The sequence below is a fragment of the Gambusia affinis genome, linkage group LG01 (assembly GCF_019740435.1).
Source record: "Gambusia affinis linkage group LG01, SWU_Gaff_1.0, whole genome shotgun sequence".
In the NCBI taxonomy this organism is placed as follows: Eukaryota; Metazoa; Chordata; class Actinopteri; order Cyprinodontiformes; family Poeciliidae; genus Gambusia; species Gambusia affinis.
The window spans coordinates 8937589-8957466 of NC_057868.1; the positions used below are offsets into that span (position 1 = coordinate 8937589).

The 19878-nt window shown below is 40.2% G+C and overlaps 3 protein-coding genes and 1 non-coding gene across 17 annotated transcripts in view; 2 read left to right on the forward strand and 2 right to left on the reverse strand.

Annotated features, from left to right (window-relative positions):
* Positions 1-3030, forward strand: part of kif1b (kinesin family member 1B) — a 61722-nt gene extending 58692 nt beyond the window's left edge. For all 12 annotated transcript variants that reach the window (XM_044122937.1, XM_044122922.1, XM_044122927.1 and 9 more), the window contains one exon: positions 32-3030. In XM_044122937.1, coding sequence (XP_043978872.1) covers positions 32-74 — 43 coding nt within the window. In that variant the 3' untranslated portion in view covers positions 75-3030. The remainder of the gene's footprint in view (positions 1-31) is intronic.
* A 471-nt stretch (positions 3031-3501) lies between these two features.
* Positions 3502-10486, forward strand: pgd (phosphogluconate dehydrogenase). The gene is made up of 13 exons (XM_044123034.1): positions 3502-3651; positions 4065-4140; positions 4250-4429; positions 5183-5248; positions 5343-5461; positions 5578-5647; positions 5740-5874; positions 5970-6159; positions 7023-7153; positions 7918-8051; positions 8354-8453; positions 8826-8948; positions 9957-10486. The coding sequence occupies exons 1-13, from the start codon at positions 3644-3646 to the stop codon at positions 10074-10076; spliced, it is 1452 nt and encodes a 483-aa protein (XP_043978969.1). The 5' UTR covers positions 3502-3643; the 3' UTR covers positions 10077-10486.
* Positions 10487-11586: 1100 nt separating this feature from the next.
* LOC122840532 lies at positions 11587-11802 on the reverse strand. Its single transcript, XR_006372255.1, has one exon. It is a non-coding gene; the product is annotated as a small nucleolar RNA U3 (small nucleolar RNA).
* Positions 11803-12742: 940 nt separating this feature from the next.
* On the reverse strand, positions 12743-19431 carry tardbpa (TAR DNA binding protein a). Of its 3 annotated transcripts, XR_006371222.1 has the most exons (7): positions 18697-19428; positions 17138-17301; positions 16871-17011; positions 16508-16678; positions 15966-16050; positions 15019-15165; positions 12743-14252 (listed from the first exon to the last, which is right to left on the reverse strand). XR_006371222.1 is itself a non-coding variant. In XM_044123053.1 (6 exons), the coding sequence occupies exons 1-6, from the start codon at positions 18935-18937 to the stop codon at positions 15071-15073; spliced, it is 897 nt and encodes a 298-aa protein (XP_043978988.1). In that variant the 5' UTR covers positions 18938-19428; the 3' UTR covers positions 14259-15070. The 3 variants fall into 3 exon arrangements, 2 of the variants coding, with proteins under 2 accessions (XP_043978988.1, XP_043978981.1); XM_044123053.1 differs by lacking the exon at positions 12743-14252 and having other exon boundaries at positions 14259-15165; XM_044123046.1 differs by lacking the exon at positions 12743-14252 and having other exon boundaries at positions 14259-16050; positions 18697-19431.
* Between the last annotated feature and the right edge of the window lie 447 nt (positions 19432-19878).

A 19878-nucleotide genomic window follows, 5' to 3' on the forward strand; every position in this document is an offset into this window, starting at 1 on the left:
TTTGCCTCACCGCAACATGTCGTCCCCTCAGATCGAAGCTGGCGAGGAGGCGCAGCGGCCTGATGAAGAACTGAGCGGAGCCGAAGGAATCTGCGCGGCTCTCGCTCTCTCTGAGCAGCCTCTGATCAAACAAAGTGTTAACACTTATTAATTATTGTGAGTCTTAAAGGTTTCCTCTTGTAAGTAGACTTGTGGCTTAAGTCTCTACTTTTCATGCGACTAAACGTTTAAGCTCCGTTGAACTTTGCCTCTCCCCGGCCCATCCCCTCCCGTCCCTCCGGCGCCCCGAGCTCTTCTTCTTCTTCTCCTCCCCCCCTCGGCTTTTTTGTGTTTTAAATTTTTACGACGGGTCTGATTTCTTTCCGCTTTGTCGTCATTCCTGAACTTCCTGACTTGTAGCATGTCGTAGTAGTCTACTTGTGTGTGCACGGCTCTCCAAAAAATCTAATTTTCAGTTTGCCAATCATCTGTAAAAAAAACCCAACAACAAACAAACAAAAAAAAGTCTTATCAGTGTTATTTGTCTCCCAAAATAAGTTTCATTTAACTTTTTGCGTTTTGGTTTTTGATAACGTGCTCGGATAAAAAGTGCAGCAGCAGTCCCCAGGAGAACACCAGGTTTGCTTCCTGAAAACAACTCAAATTGCAAAAAAAAAAAAAAAAAGTAAAAAATCTGCAAATATATCAAAGCAATCTCTTAGTTATGCTCTATTACTTACTACTGGTATTGCTTTTCTTTTTTTTAAATTGTTAGCTAGTAGAGAATTGCGAAGCGAAACTTTAAAATTCCAAGCGAAATCCTGTCGAGCTCAGCACCGAATCATCCGTGATGCTTGGATCCCGCCTCTCAGCCACTGTACTTACACCAACTCCCAGGTAGTGCCAGTGTCAGTTTGAGCATTTGTGCAAATATTTAAAAAATACAACAAACAAAACTTGCTTACTGGGTAAAAAGAAGCAAAAATGTACAACTTTTGTACGGGTAGTTCCTGCAGGAGTACTTATTTTTCCGTTTGGTGTTCCACCGTAAGAAGGACGTGAGAGGGGGAGGTACGGGAGAGAGAGAGAGAGAGAACAGCTCATTGCTTAAAACACTGCAATGCTCAAATCCCACGGTAGGCTGTTCTTTCTGCTTCTACAGCTAACATAAACCCAAACTTTGTTACCCCACTGTCACATGTGCGTGAAACTAAAGACGCGATTAGAAGTGAAGAAGTTGCTGGGTTGCGAGAATATGCAAGGTGATGAAGCTGCTCAGGCACAGCCTGAGGAGGAGGATGATGAAACATTCCCCTCGTTGGGTAAAACCTCTAAAATTAAGTTTTGTCCATTTCAGCACCAACAAACATGACCACTTCTTCATTTTCTGTTCAGCTTCCTGAATTGCATAGGAACCAACAACCCATCTAACTCTTTTTTGCCCCTTCTTTTTAAAATAATTTTCATCTCTCAAAGTTTCTTTGTGTTATTTGAAATGTAAAAAAGGGCATTTACTTTTTTTTTCTTTCTTTTTAACCAGCATTTACTCGTGTTGCACTTTTTGTTTTTGCACATTAACTCGCATCTATAGCAAGGTCAGGTAATGCAGGATTGTATCCGAGCTTCAGGAACAAGAACGAGAGCACATATCAAAGCTACACTGGATGAAAAGATGAAAGGGACGACATGGAGAAAGGGTTTTTTTGCTTTTTTTTGTTGGTGAGGATGTTTGCTTGGTGCCTCTGTCTCTGCGTGGAAGGGCGTAGTTAAACTCTGGCCTACCAACCAGCAGTTCGCCCGCGGTCTCACCTGACACGAGAGCAGAGACAGAGGTGCCTGCGATAAGTTAGCCTCCAATCACAGGTCAGGAAACCTGCTGGTCAGGAAGTGCTTGCAGAACTCATCGTAGGATATAAACCGTGCATCTATGCATTTATTAGGAGATGGGGGGGAAAAGTGGTGCTTTTTCATGTGGAAGAACATCAGAGCAAACATTTTCACCCCAGTGGGTAATTTTCAGAAGTATATTATGGATTATGTGTTTATCGTTTTTTTTTTTTAAAATGTACATATTAGTTTGCAGCTCTTTGCACATATTAATAAAAGGTTCAACTAACTGATCAAGTGAAGTCTGTGCGGTTTAGTTGTTCTGCTCATAGTGATCCAAATGAAGATTTGGCAGCCTGAACTGAGAGTGAGAGAGAGTTGAATGTAGGATTTAGGGTGTTTGGTTTTTGTTGTTTTTCACCGTTTCTTTAAAAGGGACCTAAGATGTGACCCACTGCACCTTTTTTTTTTTTTTTTTCTCATGGAGGCGAGTTACATTAGTGCTTCCTCTTTACCAGAAAGCGGTTCAGAAGTCTGCTTTCGTCTTTTGAAGAGATATTTGCTAACGGCGCATGGTGGCCAGGTGTCTGAAATCTTAATAAAAGGTGATTTTTATTAGTTTATTTAATCTATTATCAGGGAATATAACACATCGTAGCTATAGACTAAAATTATGATGGAACTCTTTAATGTGACTTTTTTCTTTTTTCCGTTGATGCCTTTCAAACAAAACTAGTCCTGATATCTCCATCAGCCCCCCTCTGACAGTATCTTTGGGATTTGTGCATTAAGAAGAATAAAAGGACAAGACCTGAACATTTTACTGCTGTACATTATTTGTCAGACTGGTTTCATTTTCATACTTATTTTGTAAATATCTATGTTGTACGGAGCTTGAACTAAACTGTAAATATGTTTACTGTATTTGTAATAATTATAATCCATCCGCTGTATAGCATAGATGTGTCATGCAGATATCCTAACTCTGTGTATGGTAATCTTGCACCACTGAACTGTTTAGTGAATGAGGCAACAATAAAAAACGAAAAATGCAAACTGCTTTAGCAGAATGTGTGATGCCTGCTTTTTTTTTTTTTCTTTGTCAAGTGAAGTTTATTTGAACAGCACAGCTAATAAAAGTAACACAAGAACCAATTATGAAACTAGCAACAAACACTATTTTGTCAAATGCCGTCATCAAAATAAAATAAAAAAACGTCTTCATTCGTCTTTTATTTTACTTTCATGAACAGTTTAACATTCATTATTTATTTATTTATTTTTACAAAGTTTAGTTTTAGGTTTATGACAAAGTTTACTGAATTCCCATTTAATATTTTTCTTCAGTGTATTTTTTTTATTTACCGTATGTATAAAGCTAAGGGTTAAATTGTTTCAGTCAAGAGTTTAGAAATGAATGGAAATGTTTAGTCACATGAAATTAAAACGTGAGCCGAGAGGCCGCCTTTCATTTTTAAAAATTTTGATTCTCTATTACAATTTTTAACAGGCGCACTTTAGCCAAGCCGTAAAGCTTCAATGTGGGTGTAACCAGTTCCATAGGGTGTAACGTGATTGAGCACCGAACCAGCCAATAGGAGGCAGGATGTCTCTGGTCAGCGTTGTGGACCAATTAGAATTCTCGGCCAAAGTGCGTTGTGTCATCTAGGCGCCCTCTGATTGGTGGATGCTGTACGTGGGCGTACGTAATCTGTTGGATCATGTTTGGAACAGAGGAAGGAGGAAGCAAGCACCAAGAGAGGAGAACCCGAGGAGAAGCAGCACGACTCTCATTTTACCTCGTCTTACCTTTCAGCTACTTTACCCGAGGAAAATCATGGCTCAGTAAGTTTTCTAAATACGCTGTACTTATTTTGGCAGTGGCACAACAATTGGTTGTCGACGTTTATGCTTTAGATTTAGCAGTTCCTTATCCTGTTTTAAAAGGGGTATTCTTCTCTGTTGCAAAGTTTTAGTAGTTTTCTTCCTGAGTATCTAAAAACCTCTAACCATAAGTACAAATAAATATTTGACATGACATTTAACATGTAAAACTACACGGATTAGTGACTCAGTAATCACATTGTACTCTGGGAATTGAAGTCATCTTGGGCTCTGATCTAAAGGCCCTTTACTTTAGTAAAAGAGCCAGGAAACCCATACCAAAGTGATGTAAAAGTTTTTTTAGTATTTCAGTCTGATGCCAACATGCCGTCAGGTCCTGACATTATATATTAAAATACTCCTCTTGATTTCAGAGCAGACATTGCACTGATTGGGTTGGCTGTCATGGGCCAGAACCTCATCATGAACATGAACGACCATGGCTTTGTGGTAAGACCCTGACTTTCTTTTATTTACATTTCTCCTTGGTACATCATGTTCTGCTGTTGTTGTGGATTTTTTTCCCCTCGTCAGTATGAGCAACATCTCTGCTCTGCAGGTCTGCGCTTACAACAGAACCGTCTCCAAGGTGCACGACTTCCTGCAGAACGAGGCAAAGGGCTCGAAGGTGGTCGGAGCCGAGTCCCTGGAGGACATGGTGTCCAAGCTGAAGAAGCCCAGGAGGATCATCCTGTTGGTTAAGGCTGGACAGGCAGTGGATGACTTCATTGATAAACTGGTTGGTGTTTTTCTACCAAAACATCAAGAAAACAAATGTCATGCTAAACTATGAAGTATTGTATTCTTAAGAGTCCAATTGTATGATACCTTTGATAAACATGCAATCCTTTCTATATATTTGCACAAAGATTTAAAACAAAATGGCCAACCTGAACTCATTTTAACTAGAGATGGAGTAATTATTCCTACTGCTGCTGAAATGCCAGAATAAACACCAGGTATACAGATATATTTAAGGTGTGGAAATGAAAACTAAACAGCCATGTTTTTCATTCTCGTAAGCAAGAGAAGAGAGTAGAAAGGTGGGGAAAGGCAGAACTGTTCATTTATGTGGCATAGAGAGGGAGGTAATAATTTTTCATACTCATTGAATACATAAACAATAAAAAAAAACAAGTTGTGGTCTATAAAGACAGCAATAAACAGCGTAAAAATTGACAAATTTTGGGGAGTATAATTTTAAAAAAGAAATCAAGTTAAGAATATTGTTATAATTTCATTTTCTGTTGAATTTAAAACCGACAATCTGTAGAAAAGAAATCTGAAATCATCAGCTCGGACTTAAAAAAAAAAAAGAGAGAAATTCAGCATCAGCTGAGATGATTGGTGCATCTCCATTTTAAACTTTGGAGTGTTTTCACATAAGCTGTAAACGATTATGAAATCATTTCATTTGTAAAAGCTCAGTATGCCTTCATCTTAAATCCACTTTAAGATCCAATCATTTTTTAAAATTTTTTTTCTTTCACAGGTTCCTCTGTTACAAGCCGGAGACATCATTATCGATGGAGGCAACTCTGAGTACAGAGACACGACTGTAAGTCATAGAAGTTTGGCAGAAACGTTTTCTTTTTTTTGTTTCATCTCCCAGCATAAATTTTCAAAGTTGCTCTTGTGTTTTGGTCACACAGCGGCGGTGTAAGAGCCTGAAAGAGAAGGGCTTGCTGTTCGTTGGGAGCGGAGTGAGCGGTGGAGAGGAGGGAGCTCGCTATGGACCCTCGCTCATGCCAGGGGGACATAAGGAGGCCTGGTGGGTCCTAAAACAAAATACTGAAAGTCGCCTTTTCTTTTTCCTCTCCTGGTTAAAAGTTAACGTTTGCAATTGGCTGGTTAAATATAAACATTTGACGTTATTCGTTTCTAAAGGCCACATATTAAAGACATCTTCCAGAGCATTGCTGCTAAGGTTGGGACAGGAGAGCCTTGCTGTGACTGGGTGGGTGCAGCCGCGTCTTCTTTAAACATTTAGGATCCAGCGGCTCAGGCTGCGCGGCGTCAGGCTGACGTCGTTGTGCGTTTGCGAGGCAGGTCGGGGACGAGGGCGCGGGTCACTTCGTAAAAATGGTTCACAACGGCATCGAGTATGGAGACATGCAGCTGATCTGCGAGGCCTACCACCTGATGAAGGACGTCCTGGAGATGGACCACGATGAGATGGCGCAGGTGAGGTTTGGGGAGAAGAGCGTCCGTCGACGTTATTTTTTTTCCCCGTCTCTTGTCGGTGCCGCGTTAACTCCCTTCTGTTTTCAAATGGTCAGGCGTTCGACAGCTGGAACAAGACAGAGCTGGACTCCTTCCTGATTGAGATCACGGCCAACATCCTTAAATACAAGGATGCCGATGGGACGCACCTGTTGCCCAAGATCCGTGACAGCGCCGGACAGAAGGGCACGGGGAAATGGACGGCCATTTCAGCCCTGGAGTACGGCACACCCGTCACTTTAATCGGTAGGAGGAAATCAGAAATCAGGAAGTTTCTCGTTTCCCTTCATCTTCCTGCAGTTCTGGTTTCTTTCAGTAAACTCCACACCTTGTAACAAAAAGGATTAGGACACACCTGCTAGGATTACAGCGCCAGACAGTTATTAAAGAGTAAAGGTCAGATTTATTTCAAGTCAACAAGCGTTTGTTAGATGTGATTGCTATTAGGCTGCAGGTTAAGAAGATTGGAGGCTTTTCTGGCTGCCTGCTCCTCTCTAGTGACATAAGAAGGATTTGGATTTGTTGTTTACTTTTGTATTGTTGTGATTATCTCCGAAGTAAATGAAGAACATTACAAAAACAGAGAGAACTCACTTTAGGGCACGACTGTAAGTAAATCAGCTCAGAGAGAAAAAGTTGATCTATTTTAGCATGAACCGGCCCGTTACCAAACCCATCCAGGCTTTGTTAGGATTAGCTTTTTTTTAATGCCGTCCGCTCTGCTACTGTCGGCCGCCGCACACTAAAAAGAGCTCCATTGTGTGAGGAGTGTCCCAGCTTGTGTGGAGCAGTATGCATATGGGGGTCGGGGGGGGGATTTCAGAGGCCTCATCAGTTTTTCTCTTGCATCATCTAACTGGAAAGTTTGTTTTTCGCAAAGTCATGCTGACTAAACAAGAGTCTCTACAGTAGGAAAGGATTTTATTATTTATGTGTTAAACCTTAAGATTTCTGCTTTCTGTGACACGCCTACATAAATAATGCCGAGTCATGCTGATTGTAACTTAACAGTGCTCTGTTGACGAGATTGTGCTGCTTTCACGTTAGCTCCTCTACGTCTGCTGAGAGATTTCGTATTCTCTCCCCCTCCCTTCTTTCCTGCGTCTCAGGGGAGGCCGTCTTTGCCAGATGCCTGTCCTCTCTGAAGGAAGAGCGGGTCCAGGCCAGCCGCAGCCTCTCCGGGCCCCAGGGGGTCAAATTCAACGGCAACAAGGCTTCTTTCCTGGAGGACATTAGGAAGGTGGAGAATTGGGCTCCTGAAATACATAATTATTATTATTATTATTATTTTATTATTATCATTACAGACCGTTTGGATAACATGGAAACGTTTTCAGGCTGGCAGTTAAGGGGTTAAAACGACAACAATAATATTCAGTATTAAAGTCAAAATTGTAGCATTTGTCAAATATTTCAGAACTTTAATTTCAAAATGTGTTTGTCTCAGTACATTGTTAGCTACCTGCACAATCTGCTTTCCAGATGGCCAACGCGGAGCTGAAAATTGTGCTGTTTATTAGATTTTATTGCGCTGCGGCTTATCCGAGGAAATAAAGCATCACAAAATCTCATCTGCATTTTTGGCTACAGATGTGTCAGAACCTGATAAACACAAATGTTGCTCCCAAAATCTGGTAAACTAAGCTAAAAATAACAATAGATTAAACGGAAAAGTAACACTAATGAAGGTTTGTAAACACCATAACTTACTATTATTAAGTTTACTGTTGTTGCTGCTGACAGGAGGATTTTATTTGACCTAAAACAGAGTTTGAGTTTTGCTTTGCTGCAGTCGTTGAATCTCTTAGAAAGTTCAGAAAGCCTAAACTGAATTAACTCAAGAATGTCGTAAAAATGGATACATGTAGAAAAGTGTGGCTCAGTTTAATATCGTTGCTTTCCAAGTTATTATGAAGGACAAGCTGCAGTTCTCGCAGGTTTTATGAAAGTGTCCTAACGTTGACACATCCTGCCCTGTTAAAGCGATCGTTTTCGTTTCTGCAGGCTCTCTACGCCTCCAAGATCATTTCCTACGCGCAGGGCTTCATGCTGCTGCGGCAGGCGGCCAAAGAGTTCGGCTGGACGCTCAACTACGGCGCCATCGCCCTGATGTGGCGAGGAGGCTGCATCATCCGAAGGTGCTACTCCTCAGCCGTGTTTCATCCTCATTTTATGATGCATAAGGCTTCAGTGGAACGTCTTTCTCAGTAAAGCTGAGACAAAAAGCTTTTACTGCTGTGATGTTAAGGAAGTTAAATTGGATCGTTTTTGTTGTTGTTGTTGTTGTGTTGTGTTGTAATGTAGGAATTTTAGTGGAAGAAAGTGTGACCTTCCCTTTACAGTCAGATGGAGTGAAGAATGATGAGACAGTGATTGATTATCTGATGGAAAGTGTTGCATCAATCTAAATTACATACAACATCTCTCTCTCTCTCTCCAGTGTTTTCCTCGGTAAAATCAAAGAGGCGTTTGACCGAGACGCTGACCTGCAGAACTTGTTGCTGGACAATTTTTTCAGTAATGCTGTGCAAGACTGCCAGGTATGAGGAAGTGGGAAGTCGAGCAAACCCAAGCTTACAACAGCCACATTGACAAAGTCCATTTCCTTCTTGTTACAAAGAAAAGCTGTGATGCAAAGCTGTGACTTGTTGCTGCAACTTTCATCTGTCTGCTAAGATCTCTTTCCATTTCGGATCAAGTAAATTCGGTCCAAGTTGTTGGGAAAACGAAGCCTGGCAGCCGATTTCAAGACGTCCTTATTTTAAAATTTACTGAACCTATTTTAATTTAGACAGATTCACACGTTTAGCACTTGCTGCAAATATAAAATCTGTTCTTCCCGACCAGATGTGCTGTATGTAAGCAGCTTGGATGAAGCTCTCATTTTTTAATTTTTTACCTTCTGTCTTTAGGAGTCGTGGCGCAGAACGGTCTGCGCCGGCGTCCAGCACGGCATCCCGATGCCCTGCTTCACCACGGCTCTGTCCTTCTACGACGGATACAGACACGACATGCTGCCTGCCAACCTGCTGCAGGTAAACACGGCAACAGCTGCTGCGAATCGGCTCCCACTGAGCGGAGGGTCGAGTCTTAAAGGGGGCGAGGGGGTCAGATTACACACAGAGAACATGTAGGAGCTGCATGTTGGGAACTGTTTCTGTGACCACATGTACATTCAGTTTTTCCACATTTCGTCGTATTACGACCACAAACTGCTGTGGTTTTATGTAATAGTCCAGCACGACGTAGACCACAAGACCGTAGACAGGTCAGGGAGGAAGTTGTGGAGAATTTATGTTAAAGATTTGGACGTCTAATGGAGCACTGTTCAATCCATCAACCATTGTGACCAAGACTGCTTAGTCAGAGAAGCAGTCTTATTATTTTTGGAGCAAGGCAAGTTGGCGTTCTGTTAAAAATCAGGCTGGAGAGACAGCAGAAGTCATCGTCAAATGAATCGGAAGTTGAAATTTTTGGTGTACACGTAAAACACTGTGTGTGAGAGGAAATGCTGCCCATCACCTCTGTCGTAACATGAGGTGATGGGCAGCATCACATCATTCATCTACCCATTCATCTACTGGGATGACGGGTAGATGAATCCTGTAAGAACACCTGTTGGAGGTTTTAAAGACTGGACACCGGGGTTCGAACACCTACAGTACACTGGTTTAGAGCAAATTTTATGCAAGTGTTAAAATGGCCTAGTCAAAGTCTGGACCTAAATCTAGCCGATCTTTGGCAAAGAATGTAGCTGCATGAAGCTGGTGGAGACATACCCTAAAAGAGCTGCAGATGTGTGTTTTTGCTGAATTAATTCAGGAAAGCTGAATTCAAATAAACATGCTTTTTTTTTTTTTTTTTTTTTTTTTGTAATTTGATTTAAAAATATTTAAAAACTATAGCTTTCCTTCCAGTTCAAGATAATGTACTAATGTGTTGATCCATCACATAAAAACTACAATTGAACACATTGGCATTTGTGGTTCAGATGTGAGCAAGATCAAGTGGTGCTCATGTAGTTTTGATTTTGTTGTTTCCAGGCCCAGAGGGACTACTTTGGCGCTCACACATACGAGCTGCTTTCAAACCCCGGGCATTACATCCACACCAACTGGACGGGCCACGGCGGAAACGTCTCCTCTTCTTCCTACAACGCTTAACAACCCACCCTCACCTGGTGCTAAAAAACAAACAAACAAAAAATAATGAAAAAACAAAACAAAAAACAACCACAAATAAGATGAGTAAAAGAGGACGTTGCTTGGAAAAGAAGAGCCTGTGTCCCACCTTCCAGCTTTCATAACCAACCTCAGCTTCATCCTGACTTTTACTCTTCAGAGACCTCTTGCAGTTTTATTTATCAAGAAATGGGACCATAGTGTTTGTGCGTTGGCTTTCTACTTCTGATCTGTTCTGATGTAGCAACAATCACACACAACAACCCGCTGACCTCATCTGGACACGAGGCTAACGTTCATCAGTCGTGTTGGACCCAGCGTTAACACTGGATTAAGGTGAAGCGCTGCACTGATCTGTAAAAGGCTAAATAAAGATCTCAATCCCTTTATAATTAGCTTTGATGGTCCTTACACCGTGTGAGCTGTGAACAAGGCTAAGGTTTGTTTGTGTGTAACTCTAAATTAGGAAACTCATCACAGACTCCCGTAGTAGCGTTGAAAAAAGATCCCTTGAAATAATCAAGGTGCCACAGCACAACCTGCTGGAGGAAGACTGTAGCTACACTCCAACTAGTCAAGTTGAACACCTTACATTACAAATATGAACATGCTACTATCCTAGCAGAGCATGATAAATCCTTCCAGTCAGGAGGAATGAGGCCAAAGGTCCAGCACTCTATTGTGGAAGGATATTTAATCCGTCTCAAATTACTCGATAAAACCAGAAGTTTAAATACATTGGATACAAAAACACATTTCACTACTGTCTTACCGGGTTCAGCAACCTCTTCACAAAGTCTTTTCTTTTTCATTTTATTGAGGATAATTTGCACAATCAGATCAGAATGTTCCCTCTCTGGAACACAGAACCCGCCTCCTTCCAAAGTGGTGTGAAGGCTGGACATTCCCATCATGTCTGTACTGGCATATCATTGTTTGAACAGTTTAAACGCGGCGCCTTCAAGCATCTGGAAATTGTTCTCAAGGATGAACCAGACCTGTGCAGCTGCATGATTCTCTTCCTGATGTCTTAAGCGGTGTGTTCCAGGTGTGCTTCCAATTAAATCAAATGTGTCAATTAACTTACTAGAAGTTTCCGAAGCCACGACGTCATCATCTGGGCTTTCCCTCATCGATGGTAATCGTCCTTATTTTGAAGTAAATAAGTAAATAAATATTCACATATTCCCATTACTTGTGGTTGTGGCAAGTATAAATAATTTTGATAATTCTAAATGACCTTAATTAAGAGAAGTTGGACTGATTTGCCTTCAGGCAGAGAAGAAAAAAATATATGATTCATGTCTTTTGAGTGTTTATAGCTTAATGCACACGTAGAAATAGTTTTGGTAATCTGAAGGTCAGATTAACATCACAGTGGAAAAAGGGTGGATTTCACCACATAACCGTATGAAAATACTTAGGATTAGTTCTCAACTCTTTCTGAAGTTTAAATAAAAGATATGCGATTTTATTTAACAATGTGCTCACAACCACTCTGATCATACTCCAGCCCTCGCTGTCTCCAAGGAGACAGTGAACGGTCATCAAATGCAAGGAACACGTGACGTCGGTCACCTTTCTTTGCAAGCTTCCCGCTCAGGATAGAGTATCACCTACTCTTCATCGTGGTTAGCGAGACCATACAGATTAGAAACGCATTTCTCAAGTCACAAACTATAGAAATGATCCCTGAAAGTATAGTCTTGACTCATCAAACCTCCTCCACATCTTCTTGTACAAACCCCTTGCCCTTCTCAATGACGGTGCAGATAACGCGTTGAAATCTCTACAGGTAATTAATGTAAAACTTAATACATATACACAAACCCCATTTTGGTGGTTTTAATTACAATAGTTACAAGTATAAAGCATCCTGTTGCAAATTATGCTTATTTACATAAAATAGGTGACCTCTCAACTTCCAGAAATTTAGCTATACATAAAACAGAATCATAACTCATACCTTAAATATAAATGCTGCATTAAAATAGGAAAAACTCGGATATAAGTAGGAGTTTATATATTTATCTTCTCTTGTTACCCACAAGGCACTGCGTTTTAGCGTTCCACAGCTCAGATGCTACTATCCCATGTGGTAGAATATGCTAACAACAGAGGCACTGTCCCCGTATCACGGTTTGCTACATGCAAACTGGGGGTCGCTATTCAATAAGTATGCGGTCTTCAGTGTTCCTAAATGAAGCCAAATAACAAACATGATCAATAGAAAGGCATATATACGTGATGTATATGATAAATGCAATTAAAAACTCGTAGCCTGTAACTCTCGCTCAAAATGGATAGTTAATTCCTCCAAAAGCAAATATGCAGGTCAATGAAACTCAGTGGCATCTAAAACAAAAGTCCTGGCATGTTTGTGGAGAAGATAGTGAAGTGGCTTTGTCATCTTTTCATGCAAGAACGTCAGACCTTGCTGACACTACCTGAAAATGCTAAAGAACACTACACTACTTGCACAGGCGTTTAAAAAGTAGTTTAGTTACACATTACTGTACTTATTCAGGACACTTATACGCCACTACTGTCTAGTCGTTTGCTCTGCTGTGAAACAAAATAAGCACTTTTGCATGGTCACAACAATCTTTTTTCTTTATGATAAAAGAATGTCTGCAAATACTTGCACATATTGCTCAGTTATCTTTATTTCCTCTAAATTTTATTTTGAAAGCTGTGAGTGCTTGAAAACCAAAGTACAATTCCTTGTTTGTTAACACAACCTTGACCTGCATACAAATGCGTCACATTTTTACTGCATTATGCTCTATGCAGTTGTTTTTTCACAGAATTATGCATAAGCCAAGTACAAACTTTTTTTACAACAGAGAAAAGCTTTACACAACTGTAAACAATATTAATCAAAGTTGAGGTTTACTGAGAGAAATTGCTCAACTTGGCAGACTTTTTAAAGAAATAAAACATAATGCAGAATTTTGACAGATTTTGAAAACTAGCTCAACAGTTTGGTATGTAACGATTCCAGCAATGAAATGACGTATAGGGAATGACTATCCAGGATTCAGAAGTATAGTTCATTTGGACTGACATAAGCAAATGACGTTAGAATTTCATGGAAGCAATCGATTCGTGTCTGAAAGCAATAACAATTTGTTGAAAAATGATGAGACATATGGTGACTAAATGTTGTAGAAGTTGAATTAGTCATAAAAATAAAACAGATTCCAAGCAGAGAAATGCGCCAAAGCAATTGAGAAAAAGTAACACTTTGCAGAATTGCATGACTGCTTAACCAATAGTTGGGGGGGGGGACACGACTCCTTTTCATCGCAACTTGTGCGTCAGTCGGTCAGAATGTGAAAGATCTCATGACGTGCAACACAATATCGCTCTATTCAAATTCGTTTGTTACAACTTGATCTTAGGTCAAATTCAAATATTTGAAGACATTAATTTCTAGCTTTTTATCATAAAAACAAACAAAAAGCATTCACCTGAAATATAATTTTGTATGTAATTAATCCATACACCAGTCTCACTTAAAAAAAAAAAAAAAAAAGAAGAAGTTGTAAATCTGAGGTCTTAAATGAAAATCACAGCACTGAATAAATAATAATATATAACCCTACAAAACTATCAGCTAATCTGAAGTAAAAAATAACATGCTTACCAAAACTGAGACCACATACAACTTAAAAAAACAAAACAAAAAAAAAAAACTACTTTTTATTTTACATTGCAACACTAGTATCAATACACAAAGTGTGATTTTGCGCTCAGGTCTTTATACTGAAAAATGCCAATGCACGTCTTCATGAAAGTAAACAGCTATCAACATATCCTGCTATGCCTATACAACTTTTGATCACAATAAATAATATAAGGTTTTATACGTGTGAAGTATTTCTGAACATGATCTAGTGAGGTAGAATTGAACAGTTTTTGGAGGACAAAATGAAATTTCTAACAAGCAGGATGACTTTGGTCCCAATGTGTCAAAACAAACAAATATGTGAATAAAATTTTGATATCACTCTAGCTGAGTGGTCGAATGTTTCTTGCTAATGAGGCGACGTAGATCCTTCCCAGATTTAAGGCGATTTCGGCTTCGTCATCAAGCGTCGCCGACTCCAAACTGGGGCTCAGAAGAAAATCTGGCTTTTTCCAAATCCGGCGACCCTAGACATGTGAATTAAAGTGTTGGCAGTTCAATTAAAGTCAAAAACAAGTCTTTGTCAAGAGGGTATTTTCCCTAGTTAAATTAAGTTTTATTTCACACTTCCCTTTGATTCACAAAACATAGAAAAATGCATTCGAAACCACTTCAAACACAAACTTTCAATGGGAACTATTCAAACATTCACCAGGAACATCTTCCAAACTTCAGCACTCTTTCAGTGTTTTCCCCCTCCCTTCACACAGACTTCACAAACAAAGTCACATTTTCACACAAAGAGGGTGGTAACAAGGAGAAAATAAGACGAGCATTCACATCGCATTGGACAGCAAGAAAAGATCTACTGAAAGATACAGATATTTATAGCACTTGACAATTCAGTGTTTTTTTTTTCTTTAAATGTAAAAAAAAAAATCAGGGATGGATAGAAAAACGATACGAGTAAGCAGAAAACTCAGGGGTCTTGAGATGCAAGAAATGTCCTTGTGATGGTCACTGAGAACACACACGTACTTTGCTTCTTCCTCTCACACTCGCACAAAGCCACAGGTTCTTCTCACCTCTCCCAGGCATTTGTCTTTCAAAAATATATAAATAAAGCACAAACAGTTCTTGCTTTCCTTCCTTTTGCTCACTCTCATTCGGTCCAACACCAAATCCACTCATCGAGATCAAAAAGCGACAGGGGCAGACAAGATTTCTATATCCCTAAAAGAGGGGGGAAAAAAAAAAGAGGGGCAGGGGAGAGAAAAGAAAGGCAACACCCACCGTCTAACACTGTATACGCGGAGTGAAGCTGTGTTCTCGGACGATAAAGCATTTACACGTGGGAGGAGGGGAAGGGATACTGAGATCTGCCGAACATTGCAGCCAATGAAGCGACTCCTCCCGGGAAATTGTGAAAGAGTTGGTGAACTGCGGAAGAAACGTTCATGAAGGCGTTTCCAAAAGAAAAGAAAAACAAAACAAAACAAAGAAATACAATATGATGCATAAATTGATATAATTATCTGACAGCCAGCTTTCGACGGACTGCAGGGAGACCTCAACATACTCGTGCACGTTTATAAGTAGTTATGGTGCATGCACGGCCGTCTCTTCGTAACATATTCTCACAAACAAAACTACGTAGGGGGATTCCACAAACTAAATGCTTTACCCATTCAATGCATGACTACACTGTCAGTCACACCAGTAGAAATGTTCGCTTTTAATAAAATAAAAGGCAGTGTTTCTTTCTTAAATAAGATATAAGCCATTCCTTCCTGTAGGTATACTTACCAGATTTGCCTAACAGCGAGAGAAAACATCAACTCTCACCTAGCTCTACATTCCCCAGCTAGAAGACTTCGACTCCATTGACGTGCCAAAGCCGGAGCTGAAGCCGCTGCTGGAGGCCGTGTTAGTGCCTCCGGCCCAGCCCAGGCTGGCTGAGCTGGGGCTGCTGTAGCTGGTGCTGGCAGAGCTATACGTCTGATCTCTGGTGGTAGAGGCTGTGCCGGCCGCTGTGGTCAAGCCCTGCTGGTTAGCCAGCATGCCCATCATTCCCCAGCTGCTCTGCAGCGCTGCCTGAGCTGCTGCCACCATCGCTGGGTTAAGGCCCAGAGCCCCAAAGTTAACCCCTCCACTACCGCTGCCTAGCCCCCCGCGATTACTGCCGTACCCCTGACTGAACCCGCCAGCCCCAAACCGACCCCGATCCATCATTTGCCTACTGTTATTGTGTTTGGGCTCAGCGTTGGAGATGTGCACGCTGACGCCCTTGATGATCAGGTCCTCTCCACACAGAGCCTGGGCGACCTAGGGAAGAACAGAAGGAGAACATTTAACACCACAGACTGTTGTTTACTTCAGTCTACGGCTGAGCAAATCTATTCCTAATAGTTTGTGCTTTCTTTATTAATTCAATGCTTTGCAAAAGTATAAACCCCTTTCAAAAGTTCACGCATTACAACTGCAGACTTCAGTGTAATTTTAGGGACAATTGTGGTGATAGATCAACTATAAGGGAGCTCTTACTTTTAAAGGGGAAAGAAAATGTATGTACTTCATTTGTTTTTACAAAAAAAAATTAAGTTTTAACCCATTCACTTCTGTAAAATAATTCAAGTTTAATGTACACAAACATTTGTGGATATGAAATAAATAACGTGAAAAATGTCTGAGAGGTGTGAATGCTATTCATTTTTTACTGTAACATCAGCTATCTTAAAATTTGAGCTACTGTTCAGTGTAAGTGAGGAGTAGCAGCTCTTACCTGATCATCAGCAAACGTGACAAATGCAAAGGCCCGGAAAGGTTTGGGAATGAAGACATCAGTGACTTCGCCGTACTGCATGAAGTACTGCCTCAGGTCGTCCGTCGTCATGTCCTCTGTGCAGCGGCCAACAAAGATTTTGCGGCTCCGCATCGGTTCATCGGGAGATGCCTGGGGAGAGAAAGAAGCCCAGTCAGATTATAGACAGAGCGATTGATTATGTTCAATCTATTGTGATGACTTAAAAAGTGATTTTCCAATCTTCTAAACATTGATAACGAAGGAATGCGACTAAATCTTAACAGCGAAAGAAAACATCAGATTCTCATTTCCTAGAGTATTCTGTTATGGTGTCCTGATAACCTTTGAGTTCGGAAGTTTGCAGTCACACCATCGTCCGTCAATCATGTGTCTCTGAGCAATGACTTTAGTTTGCGTCTCATAGTCTGCAAAGCGGACGAACCCAAAACCTTTTGAGTTGCCAGTTTTTGCATCTCTCTTCACCTGGAAACAGCAAAGAGTGAGAATGCCAGATTAATTTCCACTTTAAAATTGCTATTCAGTATAGTTAGAGCTTAATATGAGGGGGGGAAAAACAGGAGCATTTAAAGTTAAATGAGACATTAGTACCTGCACCATAATGACCTCCCCAAAGGTGCTAAAATAATCCTTCAAGTCTTGTTCTGTTGTTTTCCAAGGCAACCCGAGGACTATGAGGTCTGACGTTTTCTGAAAACCTCTTTTGATTTTAACAGCCGACGCTGCGTCGATTTCCTCCATCTTCCTTTTGTTATCTGCAAAGAACAAATAATATACTGGCATAAGAAAAAAATAACACAATCACAAAAATCTAATTAGACGCACAGAGAACGGAAAGTAAACATCCACAGAATCAACTATGAACCAAGGCAATTTATTCTGTGCCATTATATGTATTTGATATATAGCTACGTTTATTAATGATGCAGCTTCAGCTTAAATGTCAGGACTTACTGACAGGTAACATTTGCTACAGGTTTTTAATAAATTTGTAAAAAAATAAAAAATAAAAACCTTATGTCACAAGCCACAATCACATATCCTGATTTTCTTTGAAAGCATTTAAACTCAAGACTTTTTTTTTGGTGTACAGATTCAGGAAACTCGGTTTGACTTTAGCTTTTGACCCGACAGTTTCATTTGTCCTTTAATGCCACAATACTGAGGTCAGACTGCTTCAGGTCTTACCTGTCTGACAGGACTTGATATTGTTTTTCTTTTTTTTTTTTTTTTTTTAGCTCCTCTCTCTCACTTGTGGAGTTTTATTTTTACAAATGGATGATTTCTTTAGGCTTCATCTTCAGAACATATAATGTCTTGTTTCATTCGTATCCTGCCTCTGACACTTCTCATACAGATCTGAATGGCTTGCGTCCTTTTCAAAAGTCACACATCAAACCTTGATGTTTAATTCAAACCTTCACTTTGACAAACAGATTTGGTCAGACGCATGGGGATCCATTTTTAATGTTAGAACTCTGTTGTATTTTGAAGTCTTAAAACGCTGGATCCACAGTTTAATTGGTTCTTATTATTGGCCCTTCTTCATTTTATATGTGGTTTTAAACATGTTTTTGCTCATTTAATGATGCTCCGAATGGACAGGCACTTGTAGCTCTTATGTTCTGGACCAAACTACTCCTCATCTAAAACCAAATTATTACTGGATGGCTTTTAATACCTTAGGAGAGCAAATTATTTCTGTTGAATTATGTTGATCATTTACCTAATGTAACTTGTGATTTCTTGACTTGTCTGTATGTTAGTTTTGTGCTTTTGTGTTGTATTCTTAATTATACTACTTTTTGAACTATGCCTGAAAGATACATTCTATATAGATAACCTTGAAATTTATTTATTTTTTGAAACAGTGAGAAGTTTATGAAGGAGTTTTGATGTGGTTGATAAGTATTGTTTTCACAGCAAACTCTAAAGAAAGCCTCTGTACTGTGCTTTGAGTTAGCTTTTGCTGTCTTTAGGCATTTGATTACAACGTAACACAACTAGTAATGCAGAATAAAAATAGCATTTTATAGTGGGTTTTGTGCAATAGCTGCTAAACTGACAGACTGCACACTCGCTTTGAATACAGGCTAACGTTTGCAGACAGTCTGGTGATAAACAACAGGAAAACGCATATCCTGTCTCACCTTTGGGATAGTTGACGACGTAGACCAGGTTTCCCCAGCTGCTCTCTGGTGCATGCAGGACGCCCTCCACCAGCCGGACCCCCCTCATGCACTGGGACTCCGGGTTTCTGTACCGAAGACCGCAAGCCCCCGGGAACTGAGCTGATACCGAGGATAGTAGAACAGTCCCATCGTCCTCTGAGGGAATCTCCATGGGCTCCTCGTTCTCATCCTCAGCCACCCTAATGTACAGCTCTGACATGTTGCTCCGGGATGGCTGAGCGCTGGTCCGAGAGCAGTCAGCTGATGACGGAGCTCAAGTTGCTGGTTAACTACTGAGGTGCAACGCGAGTTGGAAGGTCTTAAACGTGGCTCAAAATTTCTTCGGTTTAAATAAAAGATACAAATGTACAGCAACGGCAGTCAGGAGCGGACAAACCGTGCTCATTTGACAGTTGTAACATTTAAAAGCTGGCGGTCATGAAAGCCCGATGTTTTCTCTCAACGGAACACGTAAACAAGTTAGCCAGCTAGCTAAAGAACTAGCAAACTCAAAGCAGCTCGGAAAATGAATGACTATGTTTAATGTCAGCGAGTAAACAATTCTTATTCCGGCTTACAAGTACGGAATCGAAAACACAATGTAAACAAAAACCTCCAGAAGTTGTTGTTTTCGGTGAAAATTGATTAACGAAATCTGCACAGCTACACACGGCTAACAAAATGGCCGCTCACCTTGTAAAGATGACATCATCATACTGGAACAGCTCACTTTCATGTCTCTGTAGGGGAGGTCGAAAAGTAAAATAAATGAAATAAAAATTATTACCACTGGTAATCGCTATTAATAAATTATAGTTCGTGTTTTTGATGTTTTGATAATGTTATTGTCTTGCGGTTTTTGATTTACAAATCTTAAGCGAAGTGACGTCTTTTTAAGGCAAAACCACGACGACTCACGTTAAAACCAAAACAAAAGGGACTCACTTAATATTCTGGAAAATTGGATATATACTTTTTAAAAATGTATAGCAAACTTAAAATAATTACCGTGAATTTGTATCAAAAATTCCTAAAAATAATTGTTATAAATATTAATTACTCTGTATAGTCTTTATTCTGTGCAGACAATGCTGAAATAAAACAGGCTGGTGTAGAGACTTACTACATACAACAAATAAGAAATAAAATGGTTATGTTGGA

Excerpts from the sequence above, each read along its gene's own strand:
- pgd (XM_044123034.1), top strand. Across the intron at positions 5,875-5,969 it reads ACCACGATGAGATGGCGCAG|GCGTTCGACAGCTGGAACAA; the intron begins GTGAGGTTTGGG and ends TCAAATGGTCAG. Across the intron at positions 6,160-7,022 it reads CACACCCGTCACTTTAATCG|GGGAGGCCGTCTTTGCCAGA; the intron begins GTAGGAGGAAAT and ends CCTGCGTCTCAG.
- tardbpa (XM_044123046.1), bottom strand. The coding sequence starts at position 18,937 with ATGTCAGAGCTGTACATTAGGGTGGCTGAGGATGAGAACGAGGAGCCC. Across the intron at positions 17,302-18,696 it reads CGTCGTCAACTATCCCAAAG|ATAACAAAAGGAAGATGGAG; the intron begins GTGAGACAGGAT and ends TGTTCTTTGCAG. Across the intron at positions 17,012-17,137 it reads GGGAGGTCATTATGGTGCAG|GTGAAGAGAGATGCAAAAAC; the intron begins GTACTAATGTCT and ends TGCTGTTTCCAG.